This window comes from Camelus ferus, chromosome 19 (genome assembly GCF_009834535.1).
Source record: "Camelus ferus isolate YT-003-E chromosome 19, BCGSAC_Cfer_1.0, whole genome shotgun sequence".
Taxonomy (NCBI): domain Eukaryota; kingdom Metazoa; phylum Chordata; class Mammalia; order Artiodactyla; family Camelidae; genus Camelus; species Camelus ferus.
The window spans coordinates 36,861,128-36,878,266 of NC_045714.1; the positions used below are offsets into that span (position 1 = coordinate 36,861,128).

At 58.0% G+C, this 17,139-nt stretch overlaps 3 protein-coding genes across 7 annotated transcripts; 2 read left to right on the forward strand and 1 right to left on the reverse strand.

The window, feature by feature from the left end:
* Positions 1-262: 262 nt before the first annotated feature.
* NECAB3 (N-terminal EF-hand calcium binding protein 3) lies at positions 263-16,604 on the reverse strand. 5 transcript variants are annotated; one of them, XM_032462122.1, is made up of 14 exons: positions 16,258-16,573; positions 14,189-14,213; positions 12,511-12,619; positions 12,176-12,232; positions 11,515-11,540; positions 11,223-11,320; positions 3,354-3,490; positions 2,955-3,073; positions 2,760-2,839; positions 2,602-2,655; positions 1,972-2,102; positions 1,732-1,809; positions 1,159-1,250; positions 263-1,063 (listed from the first exon to the last, which is right to left on the reverse strand). In XM_032462122.1, exons 1-14 carry the CDS (start codon positions 16,372-16,374, stop codon positions 1,029-1,031), a joined length of 1,158 nt encoding a protein of 385 aa, XP_032318013.1. In that variant the 5' UTR covers positions 16,375-16,573; the 3' UTR covers positions 263-1,028. The 5 variants fall into 5 exon arrangements, with proteins under 5 accessions (XP_032318013.1, XP_032318014.1, XP_032318015.1 ...); XM_032462123.1 differs by having other exon boundaries at positions 1,972-2,084; positions 16,258-16,565; XM_032462124.1 differs by lacking the exon at positions 2,955-3,073 and having other exon boundaries at positions 2,760-2,954; positions 16,258-16,604.
* On the forward strand, positions 5,142-6,588 carry C19H20orf144 (chromosome 19 C20orf144 homolog). The gene is made up of 2 exons (XM_032462132.1): positions 5,142-5,270; positions 5,982-6,588. Exons 1-2 carry the CDS (start codon positions 5,142-5,144, stop codon positions 6,375-6,377), a joined length of 525 nt encoding a protein of 174 aa, XP_032318023.1. The 3' UTR covers positions 6,378-6,588.
* ACTL10 (actin like 10) lies at positions 8,613-10,020 on the forward strand. Its single transcript, XM_032462121.1, has one exon. The coding sequence runs from the start codon at positions 8,845-8,847 to the stop codon at positions 10,018-10,020; it is 1,176 nt and encodes a 391-aa protein (XP_032318012.1). The 5' UTR covers positions 8,613-8,844.
* Positions 16,605-17,139: the final 535 nt, after the last annotated feature.

The window sequence follows — 17,139 nt, forward strand, 5'->3', positions numbered from 1 at the left end:
CAGTAGCCAGCCCCCAACTCCACACCACACCCTGTTGGCAAAAAGGGGTAAACCTAGAACCTGCAGGATTTGGGGGTCAGGTGGGGGTGGTTAAGGCAGAGCCCAAATGCACTTACCTTTCCCAGGGAAGACTCCAGAGCCAGGATTTACAAGGTGAGAGGGCTCCCAAATTGAGATAAGCTGAGTCAGCTGTAATTAAGTTCTCACTATCTGTAGGCTTGGGGGCCCTTCTTGCCGAGAGAGAGAGAGCGGACACGACACAGGAGGTGACCACTGCCTTTATTGCCTCTGTGCTGGGGTCCTGGGCTGGGGTTCAGAGGTATCTAGGGGCAGCAGGTGACTTGGCCCAAATTATTGCTACTTAGCAAGGTCACCTTGGGGCTTCCCATAGTGCCCTGAGTATGGGTGGGCAGGAGCATGCAAATGATATGCAGATGACATGCAAACCAACCCAGGTTCCTCCAGAGGTCGCTGGTGCAGCTGCAGGTACTGGAAGGGTCAGGAGCCTGCCAGCCCAGGAGGATGATGGGGAATCCTAGGTCCTTACCCCACACTGCAGACTGATCCAGCCCAGCCTCAGGGGTCGAGGTGGGGGCGGGATGGACAGTCCCTGAGCATCAGCCCTGGTTCTGCTGCTGGTTGGGGAAGAGCAGAAGCCTGGCCCCGAGGCAGCAGGAAGAAAGCAGGCACCCACTAGGTAGCCAGGTGGCCCAAGGCCCACTCAGAGAGGGGACTTGCCCTGGGTCACGCAGCAAGGCAGGGTCAGAGGGGACCAGAATCCAGGCCTTCTGAGCCAGGCAGAGGCCAGAGTGCCTCAGAGACCAAAGCTACAAACAATAAAATACACTGATAAAGGAAGAAATAGAAGCAAGAGCCCAGTCTCTGATCCCTGGACTGAGATTCTCCACCAGTGGGTCTGGGAGGCCACTGAGAGCCAGGCCCCAGGTATAGGAGGCAGCAGTGTCCTTGGTCTCGAGCTGAGCTGACCAGTCCAGAAGCTCCAGAAGGAGGGTACTTGGTTATGCAAGTCAGGCTCGATTATTATTCATAATCCACCAGGAGGCTGGGGGTCAGAGGTTGGGAGTCAGAGGCCATCAGGTGCCCACGGCCCCTCCCCAGGTCCCAGGGCTGTGGAGAGGGTTGGGGGATGCGACACACCTGGGAAGAACACAGTGGTGAGGGTGTCTGGAGCCCGCAGGTGGTCGATGAGGATGCGCTGGAAGGCCTTGCTGCAGGCGGACTGCTGGTGCCTGGGGAGGGCCGCGGAGTGGACTGAGGTTGGAGCTAGTCCCCAGAGATCAGGACCACGTGGTTAAGAGCTCCCAGCTCCCACCCAGTCCTGCTGCCTGGATTCAGATCTCAGTCCTTCCTCATATTGGCTGTAAACCTCAGTTTCCTCCTCTGTGAAATAGGGACAGTCATATCCACTGGGATACTGTGAAGACTATACGAAGTAACACACAAGGTGTGTGGCATAGGGTGTGGCATGGTGGTGACAGTGTGTATTCATTGAGCACCTACCTTGTACCTGGCACTGTGTTCAGTTCTTTACATGTCATTTCATTTAGTTGATAAGAGGTTAGAACTATTATCACTCCCATTTTGAAAGGAGCCCACTGGGGCTCAGAGGGGGTAGGTAACTCTCCTGAGGTCACACAGTGAATAGGAAAGGATTATTTGAACCCAGGGCCCATACTCAATCAAAGGTAGCTTTTAGACTACCACTCATACCTTCTCCAAGAGGCCTCATCCTGCCAGAACTCGTACAGGGTGAAGGAGGCATTGTCCAGCATCTTCTGGGCAGACACACTGCAGGGCCAAAGAGATGGCCAGGCCAGGCCTGGGCTGCCACCACCGCTGCCAGGGGTATCTAACGAGAGCCCTGGCCCAAGACACCCAGCCCCAGCATTCCTCCCTGCTCACCAACTCCCACCCCACCTTGGCTGGCCCACCAGCCAACTGAGGACTCACTGCAGGCAATGGCTCTGGGCCCCTGTGAAGTCCACATAGCAGCACAGGGCATGGTGGAAGTCCTGCAGGGCCGCCTCAGCCACCTGTACCTGCCTTTGGGCCACAAGGATGTGCTGGCAAGAGAGGCAGCCCTGTCAGGCAGGGTAGGGCAGCACATGGCAGGAGGGACAGCTGTGGCCTCCAGGAGGACCCTGCCTTTCTGGGCTTGCACCAGACCCAGCCTACCCTGCGGTCGGGCCCCTGCCCCAATCCAGCCCCCAGCATCCCTGACTCCATCCTCCTCTTCTGAAGACTAAGGTTGCTGCCTTGATCCAGCCATGTCCCGCTCTCCTGCAGAATGACACCACTTCCTACTGCCCCTTTTGGCCTCCATCCCTACTGCCACAGACCCAGCTTTCAGAACTATAGATGAGGGACACTGATGCTCATGGAGGAGCAGATTTCTGCAGGGTCACACAGCAAGACCAGAACCCAACTGGCCTGGCCTGGGGTATGAGGGCTGGGCCAAGCCCACAGAAGGGGGGGATTGTGCAAGACAGAGGCCGAGGGTCAGCTGGCCCCATGAATCTCCTCACTTCATGACCTCCTCCTGGCCCGACACCCAGCTGCCTGCCCCACTCCCAGACTCACCGAGTTGGGCCCCTTGGTAAACTCCTCTTCATGCAAGGGTTCCAGCCGGGGAGCCTGTGAGGGGCACAGAGAGTGGGCCAGGTCCTCGGCGTGTGCCTGGCTTGGGTGGATTCCAGGAAGGTCCACAGGCACAGGGCACCAGCCACCTGGCTGCTCACCTTGCACTCGAGCTGGTCAATGAGCTCCTGGAGACGGTTGATCTGGAGCCGCCACTGCATCTCGGCCTCTGAGCTCCGCCCTGGGGGTCAGGCATGGGCCCCCTCAGGCTGGGAGGCCTCTCTGGGCGAAATGAGGGAAAGAGGAGGAGCAGGCACTGGGGGAGGCCAGGCCCTCCCACCCCGCCGCAGGCACACCTGTGTCAGAGGAGCCAGGAGACCAGGTGGGCGACCGACTGACGCTCCGCAGGGCCTTGCGCCCTGCCCGCCGGCTGCCACGGGGCCTGTTCTGCACCAACACCCTCTCATCATCTGACCTGAGGGAAGCGGACGGTCGGCCTACTGCTCCCAGACCCACAGGCCAAGGACTGGGGCCCCAGAACAGGCCTCGGTGAGGTAAGATAGGCTTCTGGGGACACCGAGGCCCAGCCTCAAAGGCAGACCTCCCCACCCTCTTTAGGCCTCCTGCCTAAGAACAAGAATTTGGGCTCCAGGATGCTAGAGCTACGGAATGCGGTGAAAGCTGAGGGACTTGACACATGGAGATAATGGGCACACATGAACTGGACCCACAGGGGCACGGAGCTCCTCACATACCGCAGGCTGTGGGCCTGGGCCTCCAGGGTGTCTGACGCCCCCTCCAGAGAGCTCTGCAGGGCTTGGAGCTGGCTCACCGTCTCTCGCAGTAGGAAGCGTGTCACAAACTGGTCCACCTTGGAGGCCCGCTCATACTCCTGGGGCAGAGGAGGCATAGTCTGCAACTCTCAGCCCCAAGCATATATTTCTGAGTGGGGAACTGTCTACCAGAGGGTGCCCCCTGCCCACTAGAGCAACAGTGGCAGCGTAAAGATGGCATGCAGACCTGGCATAAGCAGGAGGGCACTGGGACTCAGTGGGCGAGCAGACCTCAGACCCCCTCCTTGTCCAGGCCTGGCCTCTTCCTGGAAGGTATGAGGCCAATTCATAGAGAACCATCTGCCATTCTCTGGGCCTCAAGGCCCTTTCCCTGTTGGGGCCACCACCTTCAGCCTGTGAGGCCCCAGGCACAGCTGGACTGGGGGTGGGTGGGAGAGTTGGGGCGTGGTAGGACATAATGAACACATGAAGCCAAATGATGGTATTATATGGCTCCATACTCACCAGCTGGCCCCAAATTCACAATCTATGTATTCATTCATTCATCCATTCATTCACTCACTCATCCACATAAAAGACATCTACTGAGCACTTCTTACTAAGAGCTGCAGATAAAACACAGTGGGTCATTGGCCTCACACACTGACCCCAATCTACATCACCATTTCCCCCCAAGCCCTTTCCAAGGTGGGCATAGACAGGTAAGCTGACCATGTGCCAGGCCCTGTGCTGCCCACTTGGGATGCTTCTTCACCTCCTTGCCTGTTTCCTCACCTATAAAACAGGGATGCTAACAGTTATCTCACTGAGCTGTTGAGAGTCTCCAATGAGTTATTTCCTACATGGGGCTCAGTCCAGTACCTGTCTTCGTTTTTACTGTCAAACATAATACAAGAAAACTGCCGACTTGTACATCCAACAGACTTCCTGAGAATCTCCTCACCAACTCCTCTCTCTGCCCCCCGACCTACACACATAGCCCAGGATGGGAGTCCTAGGGAGCTGTGGTGCCCCCCTTCACAAGGGGTCCCAGAGGCACCATCCATCAGGGGCTTCCTCTCCTGCCCATGACCTGCCTCAATTCAGCCATCAGACAGGCAGGGACAAAGGGGAGGCTGGGTCTTCTCATTCTTGGAGGCCAGTGGTTTCTCCAAGCCTCTAGACTTCCTGGCCATTCTCTGAGCTTCCTGAAATCCTTCCAATAAGTTCCCTTTTTGGTGTTTAAGATTATTGATCAGTTTCTGTTGCTTGCAACCAAAGAACCTGGCTGACACATGCACCCACTCTGTGCCAGGCCCTGTTTCCAAGTAGAATTTCATTTAATCCTCATAACAGCTTACAGGAACCATAACTGACCCCATTTTCAAGATGAGAAGACTGAGGTCTGGAGGAGTACCTTGGCCAAGGTCCAAAACTAGCTAGTGGCAGAGCCAGAATTCAAACCCAGGCCACAGAAATTCCTCTCTAGTCACCACTAAGCATTTTACAAGCATAACCTCACTTATTATCATTAGTCCATTTTTACAGCTGAGAAACCAAGGCCAGAAGTTGCAGACAAAGTAAATGGAGCCAAGATTTGCCTGTATGTTCTGGGAGGAGGAGCTCGGAGCCTGGAGCTGGTGATGTCAACCTATGAGGTCACAATGTGGCCCCTCTGGGACAGAGCCAGGGCAGAGAATCCCCCACCAGAGGGCAGGGCAGAGGTGGTGGTGACCCCCACCTGGTCACCAAGTGGTGACCAGCCTTGCCATGGGAAACAACAGTTCCCACAAGAGGACCAAAGTCCCTAAGCAGGCCCGAAAGGACAGGCCACCTGACATGGACAAGGCCTGGCAGAAACAGCAGTTCTTCAGCCACCTCAAGTGGAAGAAGCCGAGCGTGAGTGACAGGGCACGAGGGGCAAGTGGGAGTCAGGGGAACCTGGACAGGAGGGGATGCTGGGAGTCCAGGCCTTGTGGGCAGAAGTTCTAGGGGCATGGAAGGGGTTAGAGAGCCCCTCCTGAGGATGAAGGTCCCAGGAACCCACATGGATGTTGATGGGGTCCTAAGAGCCCAGAAGGGAGAGCAGGGGATTCCAGGGACGAGGAAGTGGATGAGACTTGGGAGGCCAGGAGGGCATTCTCCCAACCTAGGACTGATGGGTGGAGGTCCTGGCATGGGGGGTCAGCCCAAGCTGGTGACACTGGAGCTATGGGCACGAGGAGTTCCCTTATGCCCCTTTCCATCCCACAGCTTCAAAACATGCTACTTTCCCCCCTCTTCAAGTGGGCAGAGGCCCTGGGCTGGGGCAGGGGTGGGTGAGGGTCCCAGCATCAAAGCTGGGGGCAGGGGGTAGGCTGGGGATCTCATAAACGGGATCCAAGTGAGGTCTCAGGTCAGCCTGGGGTGGAGGAGGGTTTCCAGAGGGGCGACAGGGGTCCGGGGCGATGGGGTAGGATACTTCCCTCCCCCACCTCCCCAGGGCTAGGATGTCAGGAGTCCAGGAGACGTAGAAGGAGTTAGTGCCTAGGAGACAGACCTGGGTGGGTGAGGGTCCCCGGGAGGAAGGCTGGACGCGCTTTCCCCTCACGCCCCTGCCCCACCCCCCAGACCAAGATCGTGCTGCTCTTCCCCCTGGACAAGCAGCAGCAGCTAGCTGAGGTGACAGCGGGCCCCGGCGCGCGGTGCGGGCGGCCGGGTGAGGACGCAGCGGACGCCCGGGTGGCCTCCCCGGCGGCGGTGCCAGCGCTGCGAGGAGCGGGCGACAGCGCGGAGCGGCGCGAGGGCGCACGAACGCGCGAGATGAAGAAGATCCTGGTCCTGCTGCTGCTGCTGGACGCGCGGCTGCAGGAAGAAGGGCGCCGCGCGGAGGGCGGGGCCAAGGCGGCGCAGGGCTGGCAGCGGCTCTACTCGCGCCTGCTGACCGACAGCGAGGCGGGAGGCGAGGCCGACCCCGCCGAGGAGCAGCCACGCAAGCGGCGCCGCTGCCCTCGCCCGCGGCCCTGACAAGCTGGCCCGCACCCCGGCCCCCGGACTGGCCCAATAAAGAGCGCAGAGCAACCACTGCTGGCCCTGTGTGAGGCATCTGGGCGTGAAGCCGGGGTAGGGGAAACTGAGGCCCAGAGCGAGACAGGGAAAGACCAGGCGTCTTGAGGGCAGAGCAACGGCCATGGCCTGGAGTCGAGGCTGTTTCTGCCTTCTCCTTCCTTGTGACCCAAGAGTCAGTACCCCTGCCCCGGGCTGGGGAGGGGGCACCTTGCCACAGTGGAGGGAGGCTGTTCCCTGCCTCCAGGCCCAGGTCAGACCCTGCAGGTCTGCAGGCCCAAGGGAAGTGAGCTTGGGCAAACCCAGACTTGGCCACGCGAGGAGGAGAGGTGCATGCTTCCAGCAGAGGCCAGGCAGCTCCAAGAGTTTCCAGCATTCACTAGTCTTTTTGAGGCTGAGGGAGAAGGTCCCAGGCTTTTGCTTTTTAGCCACCACCTTAGGGAAGAACTGTGAAAGTCCATGATTTGAGCTTTAGAATCACATTCCACCTGTGAGAGCACCCAGGAGAGGTGAGGTCCCTGGTTCTCTCACTTCTGCTGCACTCTGCTTGGAAACCCCCAAGGCACCTGAGTCACCTGTCTCCTACCCTACCCTGTCCCATCCCCTTCCCCACATTGCAGCCACTGATCTAGAGGGCATTTCACCCTCCTGCTCATAAGCTCATGCTGATTCCCAATGACCACAGGGAAAGGCCCAAGCTTATTATTGGGATGTGCAGGCCTAGCCCCCCAACCTCAGTCTTCCCCTCTGGGGCTTCTCAGCGACGTCCACCCTCACTACTGGTCTGGCCATACTGTCACTTGTGGTCTTCAATTCAGCTTCTATTGAAAACACACTTTTGTCAGTGTCAGCATCATCAATGTCCTGACCACATTACCTACATCAAGCTTAAGGATGCACTACCCACATAGCATCTCCTCTGCTGCTTGTGAGAACTGACCCTTTCCTAACAACCACATGGTTACAATCAGGGTAACCACATTCCTTAGTGTGGGGCACATCTCCTGGAATAAGTGATTGGCCCTAGCTGGTCCTATCAGCCCCTTCTCTGGGTCCGTAATTCAGGAGCTGTAAAAGGCCGTTTTCTACAGGAACATGCACAGGCTGAAACCAGCCTTCAGAAGATTATAAACACAATGCAGAGCCAACGGCTTCCCCACAGCTCTGCAGTCAGGCCCTGCTTCCAGATTTCATCCCGCCCTTGGTATCCATAAGACATACAAGATGCCTGTATAAAATCCCTATTTTAGCTTAAGCTCACCTCAGTGGGTCTTCAACTTGCAACCAGAAATGTCCTAAAGAAAACAGACTGCAGAGACAACAAGTGGCCGCTTTCCTGTAGGTGAGGATGACCACCTTTTGGAGGAAATAAATGAACCCAGAGAGGGATCCAGACTTGTTCAGGGTGCACAGTGAGTCAGCTTCAGAACTGAGTCACAAACTCAGGCCCACGTAAGACCATTCGCAGAAGCCGCTGTGAGCTGCCTGGGTCCCTGAAGGCTAAGCACACAGGTCTTCAGGGTGGCTGTAGATCTGTGATTAAGACCTTTCTTTTCAGCACTGAGAAGGGAGAGCCCACACATTTGGCCAGAGCACATCAGATAATCTGAAATGGTTTGGGGATAGAATCAAACTGGTTGTTCTGGGCAGCTGAGGCCAGACCTCTGGATGTTAAAAATCACCACCCTCGGCCTTGCACCAGGAGAGAGGATATGTCTGGGGAGTTTTCATCAGAGTGGAGGGCTGCGGAAGCATGGCAGGTTCTGAGGACTGAGGTCACAATGAGTCCAATCCAAGTTCTTTTCCTTCTTTCTCTGACCACCCCACCCCACCCCTACCTCCACAACCAGGAACTACAGTACTTCTGCCAAGCCCAGGTGAGAAGTGCCAGGAGCCTGCCTGGGGCTCAGGGGCTGGGCTGGGCTCCTGGGTCCCCAAGTGGGGATATATGTCTGGATGACATTGTCACAAGGCCCCATAATTCCCAGAGCTGCTCCCAGAGGCTTCTCAATCTCTTAAAGGATTTGGCCCAGCCTTATCCTCCATCTGAAGGGGCAGAGACGCACAGCAGAGGTGAGTCCTCAGAGACACGGTAGGGCCCTGAGTCAGAGGAGGGCAAAGAGGACCAGAAGCGGCCATAGCCCAGCGAGGGCGGGAACTGACACAGGAACCAGAAGCGGGGTCCTTGGGCCCAGGGAAGGAGTCCAAGAACTGAAAAGAGACATCCACTCGGTCCAAAAAAAGTAGGACCTCAGGACCAGACCGCAGAGCCCAACAAACTGAGAGCAATAGCTATCTAATCCAGAAAGGCAGGGACGTAGGCCCAAGGGGCAGAGCCAAGAGCTGAAAGGCGGGCCTCCATCTAGGCCAGCGGAGGTGAGGTCTCAGGCCGGGGGCGCGACTGAGCCTCTGGGGACAAAACTCTTGGATGAAGGGCGTGGCCGGCCCGAAGGTGGCGTCGCTGTCCGGGAGCTGTCGGGTCCGCCGGCCGCCCTCACTGGGTCGCGTCGCCGTAGTAGTGGACCAGGGCTCGGGTTTCACCAAGGCGGGCTTTGCGGGCGAGGAGCAGCCGCGCCTGGTGCTGAAAAGCTCCAGCCTGGTGCCCAGCCGGGACCCGCCCGTGCTGCCCAAGGCGCCGGGCTGCGAGCTGGCGGGCAGTGTAGCGCGGGCGCACCCTATCAAGCACGGCGTGGTAGTGGACTGGGAGGCCCTGGAGAGGCTGTGGGAGCGCCTGCTGGTGGGCGGCCTGCGGGTGTGCCCAGAGCAGTGGCCGGTGCTGGTGAGCGACTCGCCATCGGCGCCGCCCGCGGGCCGCGAGAGGGTGGCGGAGCTGCTGTTCGAGGCCCTAGCAGTGCCCGCGTGCCACATGGCCAGCACCGCGTTGTTGGCGCTCTGCTCCGTCGGCACGTTCAGCGGGCTGGCCGTGGAGGCGGGCGCGGGCGTGTGCCACGCCACGCCCATCTATGCTGGCCACTCCTGGCACGATGCCACCTTCCGGCTGGACGTGGCAGGTAGCACTCTGTCGCGCTACTTGCGGGACCTGCTGGTGGCAGCATGCCCCGATCAACGGCTCCAGGCCCTGCCCCGCAAGGTCATCACACAGCTCAAGAAGCGCTGCTGCTATGTATCGCTGGACTTCGAGGGTGACCTCCAAAACCCAGCTCGCCACCATCCAGCCAATTTCTGCTTAGGCAACGGGTGCTCTGTCTGCCTCAGCAGCGAGCGCTTCCGCTGCCCGGAGCCCATCTTTCAGCCGGGTCTGCTGGGCCAGGCTGAGCCAGGACTGGCCACACTGGCTTTCCAGGCACTGCAGAGGGTGCCTGCAACACTACGCACACGGCTGGCCAACACCGTGGTGGTGGCCGGTGGCTCCACACTTTTCCCTGGCTTCACTGAGCGCCTGGAGATGGAGCTGGAGACGCAGTCCCGGCGGCACGGCTATGGGGCACTGCAACCTCGCCTGGTGGCCAAGCCTGGGCGTGGCACAGCAGTGTGGACAGGAGGCTCCATGGTGGCCTCACTGCGCTCCTTTCAATGCCGCTGGATGACCCGGGCCATGTATGAGGAATGTGGCTCCAGACTGGTGCACGAAGTGTTCAACTGAGTCATCATGCTGGACCGAAGGGGGTGGTGTCACGAGGGGGGCTGCAAAGGCAGACGCTCAGCAAGCTGAGCTGCAGCTCTATCAGAGGCATTGAGTACCAGATAAAAGGCTCAGTGATTGGAGCTGGCAGAGTTGTGTGGTGATGGGTACCCCTTATCCCTTTCTGGACTAGGAGGAGGTGGTCAGGACTTCTGGGGACCTCCCTTTGACCTGCAGTTTGAATCTCCCGTAACCAGTGCCAGTACAGAGAATGCCAGTCTAGCTGCCCACCCATGGCAGTCCAGCTGTTTCCATGGCAACAAGGAAAGAGATGCCCCCCTCCACTTGTGTCCAGGCTACAGATACAGAAGTCATCATAATACACCAAACCCTCACCATGTACTTTTGGGATTCCCATCCCATGCCAGGCCCCAAGGGGTGACCTTTTGAAAAGCTACTAAATCCCATGTGAAAGCAACCAGAAGGGGAAGCCCTGTCCCCTGCTGATTATCAAGTTGCTGAGGGCCTCAGTTTCTCCTTCTGTAAAAAGTGGGGTCACACACAATCCCAGGCCCGCTCACCAGTCCCTCACTGCCCCTTGTTAAGAGCTATGGGACAAAGGGAGGTGGAGACTTTTCTTAAAAGGAACACACAAATTGAGGGGCAGCTTGTGGTGTTTTAAAAATATCCAAAGGCCTGGAGCCCTGGCTGTGAGCACTGTTTATGCTTGTGTGCACGTGTCCATACATACACACAAACACGTGGGTGCACACACGCCTGCCTACTCACACGTGTCCTCAGGCTGTGCCCCACCACCCCCCTGCTAGGCTCCACATACCAGCACCAGCTGGTGGATATGTGCGAGCATGCCCTACCCTCCGGCCCATCCCTGCTGGGAGCTAGGCTTGATACCCCACAACAGTTAGGTCTGGTCAATAATAAGCAGCAGCAGCAGCAGCAGCTCCAGGTAGGAAGCGGCTACTGTGTGCCAGCCAGAGGTCTGGGTGCTGGGAACAGAGGAGAGAACTAGAAACACAAAACTCCCTGCCTTCATTCTCATTTAATTGTCACAACAAATGTCTGGAGGCAGGCTCCATTATTATGCCCAGTTTACAGAAGAGGAAACTAGGGCCCAGAGAGGTAAAGATGCCCTGAGCCCAACGGTGGAGGCTCCCACAGCACAGCAGACACCCCCTGCCCTCATTTAGGACCCCTCCACTCACCAGCTTGGTTGTGTCCATGGCAGTGAGAACTGCACAGTTCAGAGACTCCAGCGCAGCCAGCACAGGCCGGTAGACGCCCAGTCGTTCTGAGAAGTAGTCTGCGGGCAGAGGAGGTGCTCAAAGGTTCCCGGACCCCCACTCCCCACTTACAACCTGGAATTCCCCAGCAGCCAACCAGGCCCATATCCTGAGCCCAGTCCATCCTGTTCCATCCAGAGACCAGCAACAGCCTCTCATCACACCCACCTGCCCAAGGGTCCCAGGAGGCAAGAGTTCCCATGGGCCTACTCACCACACAGTTTCTCCGTTTCCAAATTGCTGCAGGGAAAAGAGAAGGCACCCTTCAGACCTGCTAACTTGGGCCAGGTAAACTGGGTCTTTGAAGCCAACATTCCTTCCCTCTCCCTGCCTGGCTCAGCCTGACAAGGAGACGACTTCTAACTCCATCCCAGGTTAAGTTGCTTGGTGGACAGTGAGAAGGAGCAAGCACTACTGCCCCATCAAACACTCTCTGAGGGCAAAAATTCAGTCCTGCTGTTGGCCTCCAAGGGGATTTCAGGTCAGGGGAGACAGAGGTGAACAGAAGCCAGAGAGGAGTGGTCAGAGCTGGGAAGGGGAAGCCAGGTCTGTGGAAGTCCAGAGAAGGGGTCTTACTTGGTAGGCTAGGGAGGGCTTCCTGGAAGAGGGGCTGCCTAAGTTAGGCCTTGAAGGACAAGGAATTTGACTGGAGTGACTGGTGGTGGGGAGGTGGTAGCACAAAGGGTTCAGCCCAAGCCTCAAAATACAGGCAGGCATGGGAGCCTTGAGTGGTGACCTGGAGTATAGAATTTATTCTAAGAAGATGGGGGTAAGGGAAGTGACAGGGAGGGCTAGCTGTGTGTGTGTGTGCCTGCCCGCGTGAGGGAGCAGGAGAAGAAAGCAGACTCGTGCTAAAGCCGTAGATGTGGGAGCACCTGCATCCATTGGTGGCAGCAGGCGGGGCCCAGCTGTCCCCAGGCATCCTCTGGTCCCTGCAAAAAGTGGGAATGGAGGGGGGCACCTGTGGGCTAAACCATAGGTGGTGACTCAGGCCTGGCTATTTTTGGGTGCCAGCTGGAAGCAGTGTGATGGGCAAACTGGAGCCAGGGAGGGGGTGGGTGGGCGGGTAAAGTTGGCACTGAGCCCTGGCACCCCTCTCCCTGGGCACCTCCATCCTCCATAAGGAGCCAAGGCAGCAGGGGACACAGTGGGGTCGGGACAACTTGGCCTCACGTCTACCTGCGGCACATCCACCCCATCGCGTACTCACTCAGTGGGACGCCCATCAATGCTGCTGAACAGCTCCCGCAGCTCTCCTGGGCTGAGAACCCCATCGGCAAAGTAATTCTGGAATTCTTCAAACGAGAGCTTACCATCATCTGGGGGGATGGGGGACAGAGAGCAGAGTAAGTATCCCTGACCCCTGGCTGTACTCCTGCCACCAGGTCCAGGCCCACCAAAGGCCTCGCAGCACGTCACAACCACCCAGCCAGGTGGAATGCGACTGCGAGCTTGGTGGGGAGCCTGGCTGTTGGAGACAAAAGGGCTGGGGCCCCCAGAGGTGCCCACTTAAGATAACAGGCACCCAAGGAACAGGGCAGTACATGTGTGGCATTGGGTAGGGACTCAATAAATGTTTGCCAAATGAAGAAACAAATGAACAATAGCCTAGGATACAGGCAGATCACAGCAGGGCCTAGACATCCTTTGGAGGACTGGAATCCTGCCCGAGTCTCTGCCCCAAATGCTGGCCAGCCTGGCTCCAGTTCCATGCTCTGGAACCAGGCTCCTCCCGAGAAAACAACAGAGTCAGATGAGATCTTCCTAAGAGTTGGAGCCCCTGTAAGAAGCAGCCAGACTGGCTCAGGAGGAAATGACCATCACAGGGGACATGTAGCAGAGGCTGAGAGCATAAGTATGATGGCCAAAGACACTGGGGATTTGGCCTGCAAGGTCTCTAAGTAGATGAGATGGGGAGAGTGGAGCTGGGGGAGGGTCTGAGCTTCCCCAGACAGAATGCTGTGATCCAAATGGGACCATGTGTCCGGATCAACAGGTTGGGACAAATGGTCTCCACCAATTTGGAAAGACCTGGGGAGAAGGGGCAAGGGGTGGTATACAATCCTGTCTTGAGGGGGCTGAAACAAACAGGTCTGAAGACCGCAGGTGAAAGGAGGTCAAGGCTGACAGGCTATCTCAGTTCAGACCCTCCACTAGCCAATCAGGGCACCGCTGGCTGCTCCCAGTCATCTATGGGCAGCAACCTGCTTGCAGGGTTCCCTAATGGCTCCTGCTTTAGCTTTGAAGGTTTTCCCGGACCCGGGTATGAGACTGACCAGGACGAAGGGCAGGAGGAGCAGATTCCCTGGACCCATCTTTAGCTTGCCCAAGCCCTCCCTGGGTCCAGATGGTTGGTCGTATGGAAAGTTATTGAGCCCTCTAAAATCTAAGATAAAATCCCCCACAGGGCCTCATATCCATGACCTCACCAGTCCAAGCCCCTCACACAGGTAGCCTTGGACCAAGCATCATAAAGACCAGGATTCAAGACCCACCATATAAAGGCTGTGTGACCTCAGGCAGCCTGCTTCACCTCTCTGGGCCTCTGCTCCTTTGTGAAATGGGGTGAAGAACTCTCATCTAGCTGGCAGCTTCGAGGACAACATGAGGTCATACATGGGAAGTACTGACCACAGGGCCCTGCCGGAAAGTAAGCTCCCACCTCCAGCCTCTGGCTAAACCACATTCCCTCTACTCTCCATCCTGCCAAACTTGATTCAAAATAGCACTTCCTCCAAGAAGGATGCCTTGGTTGATTCTCCTGATTTAGGTCCTCCAAAGATTCTTCTCCATTCTACACTGTGCCTCTAAACCCCCGACCATCCCCTGAGCCTCTATGATGTCCCTTGCCCTTCCCCCAACTGTGGGACCAGGGAAGCCACACTCACCATTCTTGTCTGCTCTGCGGAAAACCTGGAGGACAAAAGGGCACGGATGAGAGCTGTGAGGGGAGCCTGGGAGGCAGGAAGCCCCCACCCAACTCAACAGGGCCCCAGCTGGCCAGCCTGCTCCCTGCATCGCCCTTCCTCCTGCTCAGCCTGGTCCCAACCCCCTGCCCAGCTCTGCCCTGCAGGAGCTTTTCCAACAAGGGGAGCACAGGAAGAGCACACAGCAGGCCCCACTGCTTGCTCACTTCTCCTGCAGGGCCTGGCCTTGTGGGGGGTGCTCCAGGCCAGGTCTCTGCACCTTCACCTCCCACACCGAGTCCAACCCGAGTTTTGTCTGATGCATCCGCCCTTGGAACAGTCCCAGTTTGAGGAAAGTAGGGAGATGGGCCAAGATGCAGCCTGAGGATCCTGGGCACCCATCCCAGACCTGAATCCCAACTCTGCTGTGTGATTCTGGTCTGTCCCAGACTCTGCCCGCTCTGGGGTGTTTCCCTGTGAGCTTGTTGAAGACCCCGGCTAGTCCTTTCTTTGTGGGTATCTGTTTTCCCACTAGCACATGGGGGATAGCCCAGGGTTAACCCTTCCAGGGCTGGGCTTTCTATGAGGCCAGCTCAGTATGAGGGTCTTGTCTTGGGCAGGCCCATGTGCATATGGCTATGTTTGTGTGTGTGTCTGTGTGTGCGCGTGCATGCAGGGAGGAGTAAGGGTGGTGGAAAGCAAGAGTGGACAGATTGTATTTATGGAGAAGCTTTCGACAACAGAGGCAGGCAGAGCAGAGCAGAGCAAAGACATGGTCCCTGCTTCTTCTAGGGACCAGAGACTCTTGGGTCACACAAAGCAACCCAGCAAACAGGAAACCAGCAGGCCTGGTAAGGAGGGGCAGGCCAAAGCCTGGACAGAGAGCTCCTATCAGCTCCAGGTCCTGACCACCTCTCCCCTCTGGCTATTTTCTCAGGTCAGTGAGGCTCAGAGATAAATCTAATCCCCAGCCAAAAGCCTGACTCAAGAGAAGGTCTGCCACCGGCTTAGGGTCACATAGCAGCCCAGTGTGGCCTGGCTGGGGCAGATGGAGATACTGGGGGGGAAAAGTGGGGGGTGCGGTGCTAAGCTGGGAAAGAGGACACCTAGGGCCACACCCTAGTGTGCCCCTGCCTCCATGCATGACAGACATTTCCCTAACCCTCTAGGCCTTGGTTTTTCCATCTGGGAAGTGGGAAGGTCAGGTCCCTTTCAGCCTGGAGGATTGTGGCCAAGGTGCTGAGTCACTAGGGACAGTGGGGAGGGGGCGGGACTACAGCTTTTTCCCCTGGCAGGAACCTCCTGGAGTAGGGGCATGAGAGGACAGGGTGCTGACACTAGGGTGAAAGGTGGGGAAGGGGCTCAGGGGAGTGACTGAGGTCGGGCCAGGCTGCTCCCAGCTAGTGTCCATGGGAGCTGCAGGACCACCTGCCTGCCAGGGCAGGGTATACAGATCACAGAGGATGACTGTGGGCAGCCCTGACCAACTGTGGGATCCCACAGTCCCCGGGTTAGATCTTAAGGACTTGGGTCAGCACGAGGTCAGGAGTCAGGGGGCTGCTTCCTCCTCCAGGCCGCCTTGCCTGGGTCAGCCCAGCCTGGGGCTGCCAGAGAGGGGCACCATGACTGCTTCTATGATCAAGTGTTGACACCCCCAACCCGGCCAAGACACATGCATGGGGTGGGTTCAGAGTTGGGGCAGCAAGCACAGTAACACTGAACCAGAGACAAGGAGGGAAAGTGAAAGGCAGAGAATGGGATAAAAAGGCAGAGAGATAAATATAAGGGAGACATACAGACACAGAGACAGCAGGGTCTGGGAGAGCTAGGGAGAGAGACGGAGACTCAGAGACAGAGGCAGGGCCCCGAACAGACCTGGAGCGAGAGACACGGACATAGAGGGAAAAACAGTGAGAAAGCCGCAGAGACAGAAGCAAGGAGAGACAGAGTCCTCAGGGAGAGGTATGACAGAGACCTGGAGATACACTGAGAGAGACAGCGACCACCCCCACGGCCGTAGCGCCGGCGCCCCGGGCCCGCTCCCGACTCACGTCCTGGAACAGCGCGTGTCCGGTGGGCCCAGCGGCGGGCGCGGGCGCCGGGGGCCGCGGGTGCCCTGGCGCGGGCGGCCGGATCAGGCACACGGTGAGCAGCCCCGCGCACGCCATGGCGCCGCCACCCGCTCGGCTCCGGTTCGGCTGAGGCTCCGGGATCTGGACGCCGCCGCCGCTGCGGACTTCGGGGGAGGAGAAGGAGGGGCGCTCGCCCTGTCGGCGCCGGCGCGGAGGCTGAGGGCCCTGCCCCCCGCGGCTCCGCCTCCCTCCCCGCCCGACCGGCCTGCGAGCTTGGCCCTCTGCCAGCCCCTATGCTTTCCAGTCTGGAAAAGGGGAGCAAACTCTAGCCTTTAGCGGGGGGCCAAAGCCGCGCAATGCAGAACCCCAACACCGTTCACCTCCGTAGTTCCCCACCTCCTGGAGGGGTGGGCAGTGCGGAGTTAAGAACCACTCAAGGAGTCATTTCCACTGGGGACGGGCTGCGTAAATGATGGTCAGCTTGGAGTACTACACAGCCTGGAACAAAATGGTAAGGGCTACGCATCACCCCCCGCCCCCCCCCCCCCCGCCAGGGCAAGTCTCGCTCAACTGTGGGGTCAACAAAGCAAACTGCAGGGGCACAAGGGCGCCACCTGGTGGGTAAAACCTGAAAATGCCTTCCCCTCTGAGTATCCTCTTCTGCAAAAGGTAATCGTAGTCACCTCATAGAATTGCTGTGGGGACTGAATGACAGTAAAAGGGGTTAAAGTAGAGGCTGGCTCAGAGAAAGCCCACCTAAGGGTCGTGTAGATCGTCTCGCAGTACCCTCCCCTCCACTTTCAAGCTCAACTCAGCCTCCTCTTTCCCCTCTACTCTGCTGTTCTAGCTCCCTCTTCAATC